This window comes from Protopterus annectens, chromosome 8.part0 (assembly GCF_019279795.1).
Source record: "Protopterus annectens isolate FY-2018-M chromosome 8.part0, PAN1.0, whole genome shotgun sequence".
Classification (NCBI taxonomy): domain Eukaryota; kingdom Metazoa; phylum Chordata; order Ceratodontiformes; family Protopteridae; genus Protopterus; species Protopterus annectens.
The window spans coordinates 1,912,296,398-1,912,314,939 of record NC_056741.1 but is presented as its reverse complement, the minus strand read 5'-3'; the positions used below and the strand labels follow the sequence as shown (position 1 = coordinate 1,912,314,939).

Here is an 18,542-nt window from a genome sequence, read left to right as displayed (position 1 = left end):
ACCAACTGATATCGCCAACATCCTGGCAGACAGGTTCAGTGCAAACTTCACCCCCCTCCCACCCCCAAAAGGGCCCCTAACCATACCAGAAGAATGTAGAGCCCCTGAAATCACAGTCACTCAGGTTAAAACAGCCCTCTCCAAAGCCAAAAACACAGCATCAATGGGACCAGACGGTGTCCCAGGCTGCGTCCTACATGAGCTTAAAGATGAACTAACCCCTCACCTAAACACACTGTTCAAGCTCAGCCTCTCCACAGGCTACATACTCATAGAGTGGTGCACAGCAATGGTTATTCCGCTCCACAAAGGTGGAGCCACAACAGACCCCAGGAATTATCACCCTATAAGCCTGACTAGCTTGGTCTGCAAGGCTAAGAAGTGCATCATCATGGAACTCATTAACAGAGACATTGGGAACCTCCAAACACTGGACCATACCAAGTTCGGCTTTGTTAAGGGCAGATCTTGCCTCCTAAACTTGGTGGACTTCTTTGAGACAGTTACCAAGACTATAGATGAGGGAAAGGTGGTACACACAGCCTACCTAGACCTCACAAAGGCCTTCAACACCATTCCCCATTCTGGTATTATAGACAAGCTTACCAGCCTGAACATAAACCCCTACATCACAAGATTGGTTGCCAATTGGCTCACTGACAGAACCCACATGGTGAGAGTTGTGGGAGATAGGTCCAACTCTAAACCGGTTACAAGTGGCATTCCCCAGGGCTCAGTCCTAGGACCCCCTCCTGTTTGGCATATACTTCTCAGAGGTACAGGCAAGCACAGGAGGACTATGGCTGACCAAGTTTGCAGACAACTGCAAACTACGGGCTGCAATTGACTCTCCGGCTGACAGACATCCTCCAAAAGGGTCTCACTGAGACAGAAACCTGGTGTCAAAATCATGGCCTCAAGCTAAATGCCAAAAAGTGCATAGTCATCTCCTTTGGAAAAAAACAAAGTACCCACAAACGACCCCATAGGTGGTAGTCCCCTAAATAATGAAACCATAATAAGGGATCTGGGGACCCAAGTCGATAGTAATCTGTCCTTTCATAATCACATTGCCAAAGTGGTTAGAAAATCCTTCTATGTGGCCCGCCTAATCACAAAAGGGTTTGCATCCAGATCAAAAGAGGTCATTGTGCCCCTCTACTCATCACTCATCAGACCCATCATAAAGTACAACGCCCCATTTGGGATGTACCTTACAAGACATCTGCAACAGCTGGAAAGACCTCAGAAGTACCTCACCAAGAGGATCACTGGCCTCAAGCAGATGCCCTATGCAGCTCGACTGAAAAACTCCAGCTTTACTTGGTTGCATACCGCCTACTCAGAGGTGATCTCTGCCTGACATACAAGGCCATGTCCAACCCAGAATTGATGGACATGCTCCACCTAAAGAAAACCTTATCCCCTCGATGCACATGCTCTAGGGATCTAAACCTCACCATAAAAATAAATAGGATGTGCTGGAGGGATAGATTCCTGTCCCAGAGATTTCCCATGCTTTGGAAGAAGATTCCAATCTACATTAGGCAGAGCTCCTCACTAACACTCTTCAAGAGAAACCTTGACGAGTGGATGGGAAACAGAAAGTTTACCCTCGGGATCACTTCAGTGGCTCTGCTGGACAGAGGCACAGGGAACTTATCTAAGGGGGCGGCGAAAGCCAACACATTCTGGCTAGGCTTATAAATGCCTTCAGGCAGATAGCCTAGTACCTACCTATGAACCTATGAACATGAAATTTGGATCAACTATTTGTCCTTGCCAAATATGACAGGGTCATGCAAGTTTGACAATATTTCTATATATGATTTGTAGATCTGGAAAAGGCATATGACTCCATATCTTGGAATATCTTGTGGGAGGCATTGCAAACATATTGGCTACCTGGGCTGTTTCTCTGTATCATTCAGTCCCTGTATTTGAGGAGCAAACATGTTTAGCATGAATTTGAATATGTTCAGAATGGTTGCTGAACTGCATCAAGAGTGTGTCTTATTCCCCCTTCCTGTTAGTGATTTTCATGGATAGGATATTGAGGCATAATTAATGTCTGCAGAATGCACAGTATACAGATGTGAGGGCTGCATCTTACTGTTTGTAGATAAGGTTGTCATCTTAGCCTCAAGTGAATTTGACTTCCAGGATGTCCTACTGCAATTTACTGCTTAGTGTGAATTGGCTGGAATTTCAGTATATTCAAATCAGACACCACACTTCTCTTCCCGAAAACAGTGCATTGCTGTCTGCTGGTGAGGAGAGAAAAGCTAGCTACCTCCAATTAAATAGTTTTAAGTATCCTGGAGTCTTGCCTGTGAGGGTGAATACAGGGATCATGAGATTGACCAGCAATAGTACAGGTATTTTAACCAGTCAGTCTATATGTCCCCATCCTTGCCTAGTGTCATATGTTTTGGGTAGTAACCAAAAGGATGTCTTTGTGGATATCAGCAGCAGAATAAATGTTCCTCTTTAGTGTTCAAGTGCAAGGGAGGAGTTTAGCAATTCAGGAAGATCCCAGAGTACAGCGACTGCTCTTCTTGGTGGAAAGTAGTCAGTTGTAGTGGGCTCGACACCTAGTGGGAATCAGCCTTCATTCCTTTCATGGTAGGATTATCAACATGGTCCACTGGAAGGAGTCCCAAGGGCAGGCCTAGGACACATTGGTGATATTATATCTCCTACCTTGCCTAGGAATACCTGGGGATCCTGAAGAATGAATTAAAGACTAACAAAACCAAGACAGAGTGAAAGTGCACTAAAGTAAAACTAATAATCCTCAAGAACAGTGCACTGAGGTGGAGAAATGGTCGAAAATCAGAAGAACCTCCAAAAACCAGTAATGAATAAAAATTCAGTTTAATTCAACCACACTGTGATATTACAAGTAGGACTGAATAATAAAAAGTTTAGCCAAATAATATGTTTTCATCCCTGAAAATGCAAGACCCATTACTGTTTTTAGTGGTGCTTCTGATTTTGGATGATTTCTCGACCCCAGTGCACTGTTCTTGTAGATGACTTTAAGAGTGCTGTTGGGGATACAGAAGTATAGGGGAATATGGCCTGCCCTACTTAGCTTCAGCTTCAGCTACTGTGACCCTTCTCAGGACAAGTGGCTTAGAAAATGGATGGATGGATGGATGGATGGATGGATGGATGGACAGATGGACAGATGGTACGATGGATGGATGGAAGGAAAGAACAAAGGAAGGAAGGATGGGTAGATGGATGAATGGATGGACAATGAACAGAAGGATGAATGGACAGACGAATAGATAGATGGAATAAAATCATGAGATGAAGGATCATTTACTAGGAAGTTTATATTTTAACAGGGCTGTGTGATCACTATTTTGTGGTTTGTAGAGCAGTAGATTTAGGAGAGATGAGTCTTATGGCTAGAGCGATTATTTCAGTCGGGGTGGTGGTGGTAGACAGCAGCCAACGGCTGACTTCACAGTTCAGTTATAAAATAAGAAAAAGAGGCAAGAATTACAAATTAATAGTCACACTGTGACTTCCATATATTGTGGTCCACTTTGCATGTCATGGCTAATAGCATTCAATAATGGTGGGCAGTATTTACTACTGTGAGATCAAGATTTTTTGCCCCCATGATGAATAATGCTTCAGGTAGAGGCATCCACAGGCATGTACACTAGGGTGGCACCAGTGGCTCCAGGCTTAGTGGATCTATCACCTGCACTCTTAACTAAAGGACATGCTTTAATAATGATAAAACATTAAGCTGCAAATAAATGAGGAACAATTGTTTTACATGCTACTTTACTGTCAATTACACTTTAGAATAACACTAAAATTTACATAGACTGCTGACTAAAGACCGTAACTATATATCACTTTTTAGATAAAATCTAATGACAGCTTTGAGAAACAGTAAGGTACTCCTTCAGGTTAGAAGTCCTTCAAAAAGGAATTTGTTGAGATAAAGGCACACTTGGCATATCCCAAGTAAAATATCAAACCTTAGTAATTCTGATTGTTCAGATTTCATAATTTTGATAATCAGTGAAGGAGACATTTAAATGAGTCCAAGTAAACAGTTCTTCCAGGTGTAGCAATGCTGTTTAATACCCAGGCTCATTATAGTACCTGACTGCTGTAGCCAATACCATATGTGATGTATATGTTATCCGCCTACATTATTCAGACATAATATTTTGCTCCCTAAGGAAACTGTCAGCAAACATAAAGTATTTCTGAAAGAAACTAAACTGTTTAATGAGTAGTGATTTTTTAAATATTCTGCATAAATACTAGTTAGTTATTTCATAGGTAAATACTAGGCTATCAGCCTGCAGACTATTACAAGCCTAGCTAATAACCAGAGAGCAGCATCTAACTCTGTACCTTGTGTTTGTAAGGTAAAGACCTCACTAGTAGCATCATACTGCATTGATAAACTCATGATTATCTATTGTCTATAAATAGCTAACGCTATACATAATATCACTAACACTACTTGTTAATTTGACAATTTGTTTGTTTATTACTGTTCTATGTCTTTACTGCATTTTATTTTATTTACCTTAGTGGATATGATTCTTTGTCAGAGTTATCTTCTTACTTTATATATATATATATATATATATATATATATATATATATATATATACACATGTTTTTTTTTTTGCTTTGTAAAGCAGTTATGTAATTGTCTTGCTTTTTTACTGCTACTTCCATTTTTTTGGTAATGCTTATATATATATATATATATATATATATATATATATAATATATATATATATATATATATATATATATTATATATATATATATATATATAATATATATATATATATATATTATATATATATATATATATATATATATATATATATATATATATATATATTATATATATATATATATATATATATATATATATATATATTATATATATATATATATTATATATATATATATATATATATATATATATATATATATATATATATATATATATATATATATATATATAGATCTGTGTGTGTATTATATCCATTTTCTTAGGTATAATATTTTCTGCCTGCAATGTTTTTTTTTTTGCCTTTTGCCTAGGTCATGGATGAAATGGGTTTTCTTGGATTGGTGCAATAACCTGTTGAACAGGCAAGAAAGCTAATAAATATTTCCTTGTTTTCTACAGATTCGCTGTATGCTGAACATATGGGGAGTTATCTTATACTTAAGACTGCCTTGGATCACTGCCCAAGCAGGAATAGGTAAGTGGGTAACAAGCAGATGTTTGCCATGTTTACAGGTATGAAGATTCTGTTTCCCTTTTGCTAGTGGAATATCACAACGTGTTATGTATGGTGGTATTAGAAAGCTCAAAATGGGAAATCTCAACTAATGAAAGTTCCAAGTTACAACTGAATGCCTTCTTCCATGCATTCTGTATGATCTTAAAAGCAATTATGTTAAAATTGGGGCCTAGTAAGTGGAATTTCTGTCTCTTTTTCAGTTAATTTTGTTATTCTAGATTTACTCTAGAATCGATGTCACTGAAGAGATTTTTTTTTCCAAACACCTTTATTGAATTATAGGTTCATATGTTCGTAGGTTGGTACTGGGCTATCTGCCCGAAGGCATATATTAGCCCAGCCCCATTGTGCGGTATTCACCGCCCCTTTAGTAGTTCCCTAGACCCTTCTACTAGCAGCTAGTACCCTTGACCCCTATCTAGTAGTGCTGTTGGTGTGATCCTCGATGTGAACTTTCTGTTACCCATCCACTCATCAAGGTTCCTCCTGAAGAGTGATAGTGAGGGGCTCCGTCTTATGTAGATCGGGACCCTGTTTCATAGTAAGGGAAGTCTCTGCGAAGGGAATCGATCCCTCCAGCATGTTCTATTCATTGTTGTTATTACTTGTAACATAAGAAAAATTACATTCATATAAAAGTAATCACACTATAATTAACATAACAAACATTTTACTTCACATATATTGCTATATATCAAATAAAACCAACTAGTAACCAAAAGAAAAATCCACAAATACACAGTTGCGTTCCGGCACTATAAAGGCTGCCCCTTCTGTTCTTTGCACTTCATCTTTATTGCACCATCGCAATCATACATTTATATAAATGAAAACAAACCATACTGACACAACGAATCGAGAAAATGATCAACCAACCATTTGAATTTTGGAACATTTTCCAACTCAAATGTTTTACACTTCCTCATGCAAGAGCTTTTGGAAGTCGGAAGATTGACATTTACTTGGTAGTAACCGTGTGGTGTTCAAGAGATAAGGTCACGTATACATACAAGTAGGCACACACACACACACACACACACACACACACACACACACACACACACACACACACACACACACACACAATGTTTAACATTTAATCCGCCTGGTCATTGTGTGTGTGTGTGTGTGTGTGTGTGTGAGTGTGTGTGTGTGTGTGTGTGTGTGTGCATGTGCGTGTATGTGTGTGTGCTTGCATGTGTGTGCATGTGTGTGTGTGTGTGATCTAATCAAGATGTATGCTCTGTGACCTAATCTCATGATGCATTCTCCTCTGTGATCTAACCTCTTGATGAAAACTCCACTGTGATTTTGATTCGAGATACACTCTCTTTGGTAGTGGTGTTCTCTAATGTTGTTATAACAACCTCAGAGCAAATACTATTGGCTATTCAAAAGTTTGTAAGTATTAAATATACTAACGATGCACTTTACTCCATGGTCTAGCCTCATGCTCTACTGTCATGTCTGATCTAACTTCATGATACACTCTTCTCCAAGATCTAGTGTCATGATGTTCTATCATCCATGATCTAGCCTTGTGATGCATCTGCAGAGGTCATTAGCAGATGGTTTGTTCTCTGATCTTAGTATGGTCCCTGTCAAGGGCTACTCACACTTGCTGCCTCATTTACTGTCACTCTTTTGGCCAAATCATAACCTGTGCGCTGGCTTCGTCCCAGCAGAATGGAGGACAGCCACTGTCATCCCTCTACACAAAGGTGGAGTGTCCACTAACCCAGGCAATTATAGGCCAGTCAGCCTAACTAGCCTGATCTGCAAGGCCATGGAATACATTATCATGGACCTTGTAAACAAGGACATTGGCAACCTCCAAACACTTGATCCCTCACAATTTGGTTTTGTCAAAGGTAGATCATGCCTGTTAAACTTGGTCGCCTTCTTTGAAATAGTCACCAAAGCCATGGATGAGGGGAAAATGGTGCATACCACCTACATTGACCTAGCCAAAGCCTTTGACAGTATTCCCCACTGAAACATAATAGATAAACTCTCGCAGCTAGGCATCAACCCATATGTTACCAGATGCATAGCTAACTGGCTCACTGACAGAACCTGCTCAGTCAAAATAGGGGAAGCCACCTCTAGTAGTAGACCTGTAACAAGCAGTGTACCCCAAATATCAATCATGGGGCCTCTACTATTTGGGATATACTTTTCTGAGGAGCAAGTCAAAATCAGTGGTCTGTGGCTGACCAAGTTTGTAGATGACTGCAAGCTGGCACTGTCATAAATTCCCCTAGTTATGTGAAAATCCTCCAAGAGGGCCTTACCCAAAATAATGACTGGTGCCAGAAGCATGGTCTCAAACTGAATGCCAAGAAATGCATCATTATCTCCTTTGGGGAAAATGGCATCCCCACAAATTATCACATTAATAACAATGTACTAAGCATGCAATCAGTCCTGAGGGACTTGGGTTCATAGCAACCTGACTTTTGACCACCACATTGCCTCCATTGTACAGAAGGCTTTCTACATGGCCCACCTCATAAGTAAGGGTATTTTATCCAGGAGCAAGGAGGTCATAACATCCCTGTATTCCTCCCTTATCAGACCTGTTATAGAGTACAATGACCCCTTTGGCATGTACCTTGCCAAGCACATGCAGCAGTTGGAGAGACCACAGAGGTTCCTGACCAGGAAAATCCAGGGTCTGAAACACCTATCGTAGACAGGCTAAAAGCCCTGTCCCTCTACTCAGTCAAATAAAGACTGCTCAGAGGTGACCTATGTCTGGCATACAAGGCCATTTCAGACTCTGCCTTGATGGAGTTGCTACACATCCTTAAGGCAAACTTCACTCGCGCAACCCACACGCAAAGCCTCAACCTGGTCTGTGACATTAATAGAACTTGTTGGCAGGATAGATTTATGTCCCAATGACTCCCCTATCTGTGGAATAGACTCCCTCTCCATGTGAAGCAGAGTACCTCACTAGCCCTCTTAAAGAGGAATCTGGATGACTGGATGGGAAACAGAAAATATACCCCTGGGATCTCACCCGTGTCCCTGCTGGACAGGAAAACAGATGCTGACTTTTTGGGAATATGGGTGAAATTCTTGGCTAGGCTTCTAAGGGCCTCCAGGCCAATAGCCTAGTATCATCCTATGAACTTATGAACCTGTGTGCTTGACTGATAATATAGACATAACAAACAAAACATTTAAGTATTGTAATATATGATTAACTAAAAGTGCTATCAACATCTTAAAATACTGCATTGATGGGCCACGACAATATCCCTAGATGCATCTTAAAAAGCATGAAGCACATTTTAGCCACACTCCTAACAACGCTATTCAATATCAACCTCCATACAGGTTCTGTACCAAGTGAATGGGGAACAGTTATAGTCATTTCTCTGCATAAAGGAGGACCTTCCATAGACCCAGGCAATTACAGAACCATAAGTCTAACCAGCCTCATATGCAAAGCAATGGAAAGATCACTCAGGGCATATCGAACCTCCAAACACTGGACTCATCTCAGTCTAGTTTCGTCAAGGGCAGGTCATGCTTACTCATCCTGGTGGAATTTTTTGAGAAGGTCATCAAAGCAGTGAATGAAGGCAAAATGATACACACCACAAACCTTGACCTGACCAAAACTTTTGACACAATTTTTGCAACTCAGGCTTAGTAGAAAAGCTAAATAAACTAGGAATAAACCCCTATGTCACCCACTGGATGGCCAGATGGCTCACAGACAGGATGCAGGAAATCAAGATAGGGAAATTTACCACCACAAAAAGACCAGTCATGTGTGGAGCCCCCAGGGTTATGTGCTGGGACCTCTCCTGTTTGGCATGTACTCCTCTGAAGTAAAAGTCAATATCAAAGGGCTCTGTCTCTCTAAGTTTGCAGATGACTGCAAGCTAGGAGCGGTCACTGAATCCCCAAATGACTTAGCCATCCTGCAGGCAGGTTTGTCCTAAATAAATAACTGGTGCCAAAATCATAGACTGAAATTAAAGCAAAAAAATGCATTATTCTATCCTTTGGGAAGTCAGCTACCCCAGGGAACTACCACACTGACAATATGCTCCTAAAAGTTGACCAAGTAGTTCAGGATTTGGGAACTTATGTGGACAGTTTCTTAACGTTTGACCAACATGTGTCAATTGTTGAAAGAAAGTCCTTCTAAATTGTACAGCTTATGAACAAAGAGATTGTGTCTAGCTCTTGGGATGTCATTGTCCCCATTTACTTAGCCCTCATTATGCCAATAGTTGAATATAATGTTCCCTTTGAAATGCATCTGTCCAGACACATGCAGCAATTGGAATGCCCACAGAGATATCTTTTTAAAAGGATATAAGGCCTAACCAGCATGTCCTACACGGACTGAATCAAAAAACCCTGTCACTATACTCTGTATCCTACTGACTGCTAAGAGGTGACCTGTGTGCAGCATGCAAAGCATCCTCCAACTGACTACTGATGGATTTATTGCACATCAGCAAGTCAAATGCCATCAATGTCTAGGGATCTAAACATCTTTTGTAGCATCAACAAAATGGTTTTGAGGGACAGCTATGTCTTAAAGAGGATACTGCTTCTCTGGAACAGACTCCTCATCCACATAAAACAAGATCATCCCTGTCCATATTCAAGTGCAACTTGGATCTATGGATGGGAAATTCACCCCAGGACTGCACCCATACTACTAATGGGTAGAGGCAGTCCCTAAATGCTTTATCCCATGCATGGGTCCCCTCAACTTATCAATGGTATGATCCCAGTTATTTTCATTAGGGGTAATATATAATTATTGACCATAGGAGGTGTCAGATCAATCTCTAACCAAATGGGAGAGGGTAATTTGAGTACAAAAAGGGAACTTAGCAAGGCTTAAAATGCTCTAAAGGGCAGCTAGCCCAGTACTTACCTACGAACCGATACACTTGTAAAGAGTGCACAATGCTGTCATGTAATAAAATGCAATTGTATTATCATGGAATAGTAGCCTCCTGGAGCAGAACTCAATAATATATTCAGCTGGTGTTACATCATTTTTGTTATAAAAACAGAGATTTTTGTAGTTCTGCTTCCTTCTTGAATATTTATAAAGTTGGTCAAACTGAAACTTTTTGTTTAGCTTTTCAGTTTAAGGAGGACTGTTCAGAAGGACATTTTTACAGGAAGAGTTGTAAAAACGTAAGTCTCTAGGAGTAAATGATCATGAGTGATTAAAATGTGTCAAGTTGTGGGAGTGAAAGGGATGTTAGTAGTATTCAGTGTTTTTGTCACTATTTGGAACTAGGTTAGCATGGATTAGGAAAATGTTGATTCTAAGTTAATAGAAAATATACTTAGAATGGATGGAATTTATATATATATATATATATATATATATATATATATATACATATATATATATATATAAGTCTACCTGATAACACCGACACGCTAAAACACCGACAACGAAATCAAACCGAAAGTTCAAAAACACGAAACTTCACATACCCGACAGACCACAATCCCGACAATCAACAAACAAAACAAATCCCCTGTCCAAAAAGCACACACACAAGACAAGCACACCAAAAACCTTACAAACCTACACTAAACCTTACATACACAACTATCTATGCACTAACCTTAACCCAAACCCTAACCCTAAGGTCCGCCACTATTGCACACTCACCTAACCTGTGCACTAACCCTAACTCATTTAACCCGCCCCTAACCCTAAAGTCTGTCACTATTGCGCACTCACCTGACCCGTGCCCTAACCCCAACTTACTTAACCTGCCCCTAACCCTACAGTCCATCACTATTGCACACTTACCTTAATATGTCGGTGTTCTCAGTGTTGGGATTTTCAACTGTCGATTATCTCCGTTGTCGATCTTCCAGTGTCGGTGTTCTTGTCTTCAGCGTTATCAGGCAGACCTATATATATATATATATATATATATATATATATATATATATATATATATATATATATATATATATATATATATATATATATGTATATGGGTCTAGGACACATGCTTGACTAGCATATGTCCGAATCACAAAACATTGAACACACATACATGAAAGCATTTAACATTGAAAAGCACTTCTGTGTATGTGTGGTTCAAAAAAAAAATCTACGTTTTGCAGGGGCTTTGCCCCTGCACCCCACACCCTACTTTATTATTCTCACTCCGAGATCGCACTACAGTGAAGAAAAGGGAATTTTCCCTTACCCACACTGTAGTCCGATCTGCGAAACAGGCACACATACACGGAAGCGCTTGTCAATGTTAAGCAGTTTTGTGTATTTGTGTTTAATGTTTTGTGATTCGGACATATGCTAGTCGAGCATATATATATATATATATATATATATATATATATATATATATATATATATATATATATATATGGTTTACTATTAAAATATCGAAATTTAAAACAGAATCGTTACTTAACAGTGAACTAATTCGCCAAAAGTACACATTACCTAATGGCCCTAATGTTGAAAATCAGCTGTTAATGCTGAAAATGTCGAACATGACATTTTACGGCACTTAAGAGCAATTCCACCCTTGCCATAACTCCCTAACTAGTATACCTAACATCCAGTTTATGCAGGGGGGGGCAAGCCCCTCTGCACCCCCCTGTGGGAGGCAACGCCCCCAATCCCCAACTATATATTCCAACTCCGAGATTGCACTACAGTGAGGAAAGGGATGTATTTCTAACCGCACTGTACCGCGATCCCTGTACATCCCTTTGAACGTTCATATTTGCGAATGCACAGCACATTCACAAATATAATGTTTGGTTATGTAGTTTACACACATATGAACTATTCGAACATCTGTAGCTCGAATATTTCATAGGTGTACAATCTTCTTTCGGTTTTTCCCGGTTAGGGGTCACCACAGCAGATCACCTGTCTGCTCATGATTGGCAGTGGAGTTTTACAGTGTCGAGTTGCCAGCCCAGAGCCCAACCTTCCACAGAAGGCACACATACATACACACTCACACCTAGGGCCAATTTAGAGTGTCCAATCCACCTACAGCATGTCTTTGGGATGTGGGAGGAAACCGGAGCACCTGGAGGAAACCCACGCGACCACAGGGAGGACATGCAGACTCCGCACAGAAGGCACCCCAGACAAGGATTTAACCAGAGAATCTCTTGCTGTGAGGCAGCAACTCTAACCGCTGCACCACTGCGGAGTTCGTAGGCGTACAATGCTACGTCAATATTTTAATAGTAAATCTATATATATATATATATATATATATATATATATATATATATATATATATATATATATATATATATATATATATATACTTATATATTTATATGTCCTAATATACCCCCATACAGCAGAACAAAAAATAAAAACAGACTGGTTTTGAATCCATGCCTACATTTTGCAGTATTACACAGTATGTGGCCCGGGTTAAAAAAAACAAACAAACAAAAAAGAACACTATGAAGCTTACCCAGACCTTAATTTTAACTCTACTCTTAGCTCTTAATATAGCTCTAACATTATATATGTAATCTATGTGATTCATTTTGCTGCAGTACTCAAATCTGCTTCTAGATGGTTTATATACTTTTAGACATGATTTCTTGGTAAGGTAGCTATTTAGGAATCTTGTATATGTTTTCCTGCTCAAATTCCTAGACCTGCTCTTGTTGCTGTTTCTTTAGATTTCGGTGTAGAGTTCTCTAGACGAAGACTGTTCCTGAAGCAGTAACGATGTTTATATTTTTGTCCTAGACACAGCACATCTTTTTGGCAAATAGGTTTTCAGTGTTTAAGAAATTCTAGCTCTTGCAAGAAATTTCAAGGAGAAAGAAAAAAAAAACTTGAACTGTAAGTACTTTGCATTTGATGACAGCATTTGAATAAGTATATTATGAAGTATTAGAAAAGGTTTTTGTTGCCAACTGGACAGAGAATGAAAACATAAACTAAGCCATTCTTCCTTTTTCAGAGGGAGCTATAACTTGCTGACTTGCAATATGATGAAAAGTCTTCTGAGTTCTAAAAATGTATGCAACTAGTAAGCTTGTTGAAAAATAATTTTCAGTGTAATTCTAGTGAGACTATTTCAAGGTTAAGGATTTAGTATTGTTCAGTGAAGGTTAATAAATGTAAGAAATAGTATGTCACTGATATGAGAAAACGTCACAAGGCCGCAGTTATGGAGAGATATTACAGCAATAGGTGAGAGACAAGAGCATATGTGTAATGAATGATGATTGCATTTAAAGAGGTTATTGACAGAAAAATGATTTAACATATGAAAATGTCATAAATAAATCTTAAGCAATAGAGGCATCAAATAAAAATACACAATTTAAAAATGCAACTGACTGGAGTCTTTTATAATAGTATTTGTGAACAGAAACCTAAATAGCCAGCATTCAAAAATAAGGAAGGCAGCCAAGACATTTCATGTTATTGGTGGCTTGGAAAACAGCTGATGACTGCACACTGAAAACTTATATGGGAAAATATTATGCATTAGTGACACTGGGAACAAAATGAGTTGCCACAGGAATAAAAATATATTTATGAAAGCAAATATTTAAGGTGAAATGGAGTTTAATATTTCTTGTGGAGGATGCATTTTCTTTACATAGTGCAACAAGTATAAATGTTATGAAAGTAAAGTCATTACTGGTGGAAAGGAATTTGAAGGGAAGTCTGTGAACTTTGTGGTTGACACTGGAGGCTGTACCAATGTAATTAATAAAATTAAATTTAGAGAGATAACCAACACAATTTTGCAGCCGATCGATATTATATTGAAAACTTATACAAGAAAAGGTAATACATCTGGGAGTTGCTGATATGAAGGTTACATTTAAGGAACAAGAGGAAGCCTTAGCTTTGACAGTAACCAAAAACATTGGACTAAGCTTACTAGGAAGAAGCTAACTAAAAGCTATTTAAATTGGGTTGAAACGAAGCACATTTTCTTAAAAAAAAAAATGCATATTAAGCATGAGGGTGTACTTAAATAAAGATTGGATATGCTACATAGGCTACAGCTACTGTTTATCTTCCAGCAGATGCCAAACCTAGGTTCTTCAGATCAATACATTTCTGTAAGAAATGTGTGCTAAAGCTGGAGAAGAATTTAATAGATTGCTGAAAGAAAAGTCATAATCCGTGTGAAGCTATTCTGTATGAAAAGGTCCTATGGTACTTACAGTGGAACTTGAAGGAAAGGTCATGTTGAGTGGCGATTAGAACTTAATTGTTGGATACGACCTTTCTACATTCTTGACAGGTGGCCAGAGGTTTTCAAAATTAGACATACTTATCAACAAATGATTTTAGATAATCAGCTTAATAAATACTTGGCCACAGATACTTACAAAGCGTATTTCAGTGCAACAAGTTAAATTTTGCAGAATCGTCTGCACCAGCTGTGTTTCAAAGTGCAGTTGTGTAAGAAATTACCATAACAGTAGATGTCTTACTTATCACAGCTGCAGAAGAATAGCTGTACATTTGGTCAGCATGCCAAAGTCTTCCTATATCTGAGACATAAGGTACTTAAGTGATGTATGAGTACAAAATCTTCAGAAATGAATTGCCACAGGAGAACAGGAGCAGTAAACGAGGACGTAAAGAAAGATGGTACATGTACATCCAGAAATAAGGAAAAAGAAGACCCCTCAGCTAGAGGGAGAAGGAAAATCTAACAGGGGGAAGGAGGGAGGGATGGAATAATGCAACAGTGATAAGTAGTACATATACTGTTATAGAAAGTTCTTACATAACTGTACTGTGTCCTTCCATAATCACTGTTGCAGTATTCTTAGCTACTGTATAAGATAGAAAGAGGAAGAAAGCACTGAGAAATCCTCCAAAAACCTATGTAGTATGGAGATGGCATAACCTGCTCTGGCCCTAGAAATCACATCTTACTTATAGCCCTTAGTAAAAGTATGCACAAAAGACCAAGTAGCTGCTTCCAAAAATGGATCTAGCATTGAGACCCCTTGAAAAAAATACTATAGGAGGGAACTGCCCTAGTAGAATAAGCATGAACAGAAGTAGGCATTTGCTTGCAATAAAAACAATAACTAAAACAAATGTCTTTAGAAATCCAGGAAGAGATGGTTTGCTTAGAAACAGCTAAACTCAATCTCTTGTCCTGAAAAGAAAGAAAAAGCTGCTCCTACTTCCTAATATCTATGCAAATCCAAAGAGTGGAGAACCCTCTCACCACTGTTTTGAGGAGATGGAAAGAAGGAAGATAGATGGTTTGATTACAAGGCAAATCATTGTCTACTTTATGCATACAAGAAGGATTGGGTCTAAGAAACAACCTGTCTATGTGGAAAAAAAACCCAGAATAGGAGGAACTGCCATAAAGACTTCATGTTCAGAGACACAAGGTAAATAACAGAGATAGTTTTTCAGGTACAGAGATTTAAAGAGGAAGAGGCTGCTAGCTCAAAAGGTATCAGGTTTTCTTGGAAGACTAATATGAAGGACACCTTTTAGGAACTGTTGAACCTCAAACCTAGAGAAAAGTGGTGGATCCAGAGGTAGACAGGCAGAAATGTCCGTCAAATGAGATTTAACAGAAGAGTATGCAAAACCTGAATTGAGCAACTCACACAAATAAGAAAGAACAGTAGGACTATACACTAAATGGGGCCCTGTTCACTGTTATGACACCAAGCAGAAAATCTTTTCTACTTTTCAACATAACATTTTCTAGTAGTGGGTTTTCTGGCCTCCTGCAAAACCCAAAGCATGCCCTCAGAAAACTGGTGTTGAAAAGGAGTTAAAACCCTATCACTCAGAGAGTCAGCTGTAGGATGAGAAGATGAGGATGAATTAAAGAGTCCTTGCCCTGTGTGAGAAGATCCATCTTGTGGGGAAACTTGTGATGATTTTGCCTGGCCAAATGAAAAAAAAAAGGGAAACCAATGCTGTCTGTGCCAAAACTGAGTCAGCAATGAGATTTGGGGCCTTTTCCGCATGATCTTGTGTAAAATCTTTGGCAAAAGAGGAAGACGAGGATAAGCATACAGGAGCATCTTTCTCCAAGAAAAAGACAAGGTGTCCATTTTCCAAGCCAGAAGACTAGGCACTCTGAAAGCGAACTGGGGAAGTTGCCTGTTCTGTGTGGAGGCAAAAAGATTTACCTGAAGAGTACTTCATTAATGAACAATGTCCAGGAAAACATCTCTCTGAAGCATCCACTTATGAGCCCTGGATCTGCTCAGATTGTCTGCCACAACATGGTATTCAGAGGGAATATAAACTGCTTGAAGAATCAATCGATGGTGGATGGCAAAATCCCATACTATGAGGGCTAGTTTACAGAGATGGTAAGACTTTGCTCCCTCATGTTTTTATGTACCACATGACAGTGATGTTATTTGTGAAAACTCTGAATGGCCCTGGAGTCCAAAGATAATGCAGAACATGAAGTGCCAGGATAAGAGCTTTAATTTCCTTGATGTTTATATGATCCTTCACTTCCTGTAGAGACTAGACCTTCTGGACCCCGATGTAGTTGGAACAAATGTCACAGGCCAGGTCTGAAGCATCTGTAAACAACTCCTGAGTAGGGAGAGAGTATCTGAAAAGGAAGGCATGGATTCTGAGATATCTGGGGGACCTACCATAGAAATGATTTCTTTAGACAAAAGAAAAAAAATGACCAGAAAAACACTGTAGTTGAAACCAGGAACTTTAATATTGAATGTTAAAATCAGGTTAAGCATTTTTGTCATACAATGACAGCTTCAGAACTATTGAATAATAGGCAAAAGGCAACTGACAAATAAAAAGCCTTGTCTAAACACACCCCCTAGATACAACTAGTCACGTGTAGAAACTTAGCAAAAATACTGAGCCAATCAAAAATTTGAAAAAGAAAAAAGCTTTGCAACAACATATCTTTACATTACTCCCTTGATGTGCCTCATATTAAGGGAATTTTGTTCAAGAACTGGTACATTCTGCATTGTAATGAGACATTAAATATGTTTTTAGTGAACCCCCGAGATTCACTTTTAAGTGCTGTCCCAATTTTAAGAGCATTTTGGAGAAACCTAAGGACAGGATTATATTTGCCTTTCCCATCACAAACAAATGTGGCTGTTGCCACCAATGCTCTTTTGTTAATTCACGGGTGGGGATTTCTTTATTTGATTTCATCAGTAAATGGTCTGTGCAAGGTAAATTTGACTTTCAGTCAGCCAGAGTGGTTTACCTTGCATGGTGTGCTTCTTGTCCAGCCTGTTACATCGGGAAAAATAATAATGCACTCAATAAAAGGATATACCAACATAACTGCAATGTTATTAAAAGGGACAATAAGAGTGCATTGGCGAGGCATTTGCTTATGTGTGCAGACTTTCTAAAGTTTAACGTTTTTGTCCTGGAGCAAGTGAAATGTAATTATGTCTGGGACTGGAATAACTTTCTTCTGTAGTGGGAAATCATCTGGCAATTGCGACTTGATGCCAACAATTACCCCAGCTTAAATGATGCCATGTCAATAACGAGTGAATTAAGAAATAGGGCATATAGAATATGATAAATATTTTATTGTTATATTTTGTTTGTTGATATGATTGATGTTAATTCTGTGTATGAACTGGATTTACATCATTGGCTGCTACTTTGTTTGTAGCATCAATATTTGCCTTAAGTTCACTGGTTGTTTTTTCGTTTTCAAAATTTTGATTGTCTCAGTATTTATGCTACGTTTTTACTCATGATTGGTTGTTTCTGGGGGGGGGGTGTGTGTAAACAAGGCTTTTTATTTGCTAAGTGCCCTCTACTTATTATTCAATGGTTCTGAAGATGTCATTGTATGATGAAAGCACTTAACCTGATTTTAATGTTCAATATTAAAATTCCTGGTTTCGAGTATGGTGTTTTTCTGGTCGTTTTTTATTTTGACTTTCCTAGTTTATGTACCAGTACCACGGTCTACTTGTTTTGGTTGGTATTTCCTTAGACACAGCAATAGAGGAATGGAAAAGTCCAGGGAGTGACAAAGTTGCAGCTAGATTGTCCTCAGGTATCACTGGAACTTCTTCATATGAAGTCTGGCAAAAGGAACCTTTGGCATAGTCATGAACCCCATGGCTCTCAGAAACTCTCTTTCTGAGATCTCTTGCAAAGGATGAAGAGACTGAAAGAAAACTGCCAAGGACAGGACCTTTGGGGAGGAAGAAGTACCACCATAGTAAGGG

At 38.9% G+C, this 18,542-nt stretch overlaps 1 protein-coding gene across 1 annotated transcript in view; it reads left to right on the top strand.

Annotated features, from left to right (window-relative positions):
• The window catches only part of SLC12A3 (solute carrier family 12 member 3), a 564,508-nt gene that overhangs the window by 35,786 nt on the left and 510,180 nt on the right, over window positions 1–18,542 (top strand). Inside the window, exon 7 of the mRNA XM_044079103.1 lies at window positions 5,192–5,267. Coding sequence (XP_043935038.1) covers window positions 5,192–5,267 — 76 coding nt within the window. The remainder of the gene's footprint in view (window positions 1–5,191; window positions 5,268–18,542) is intronic.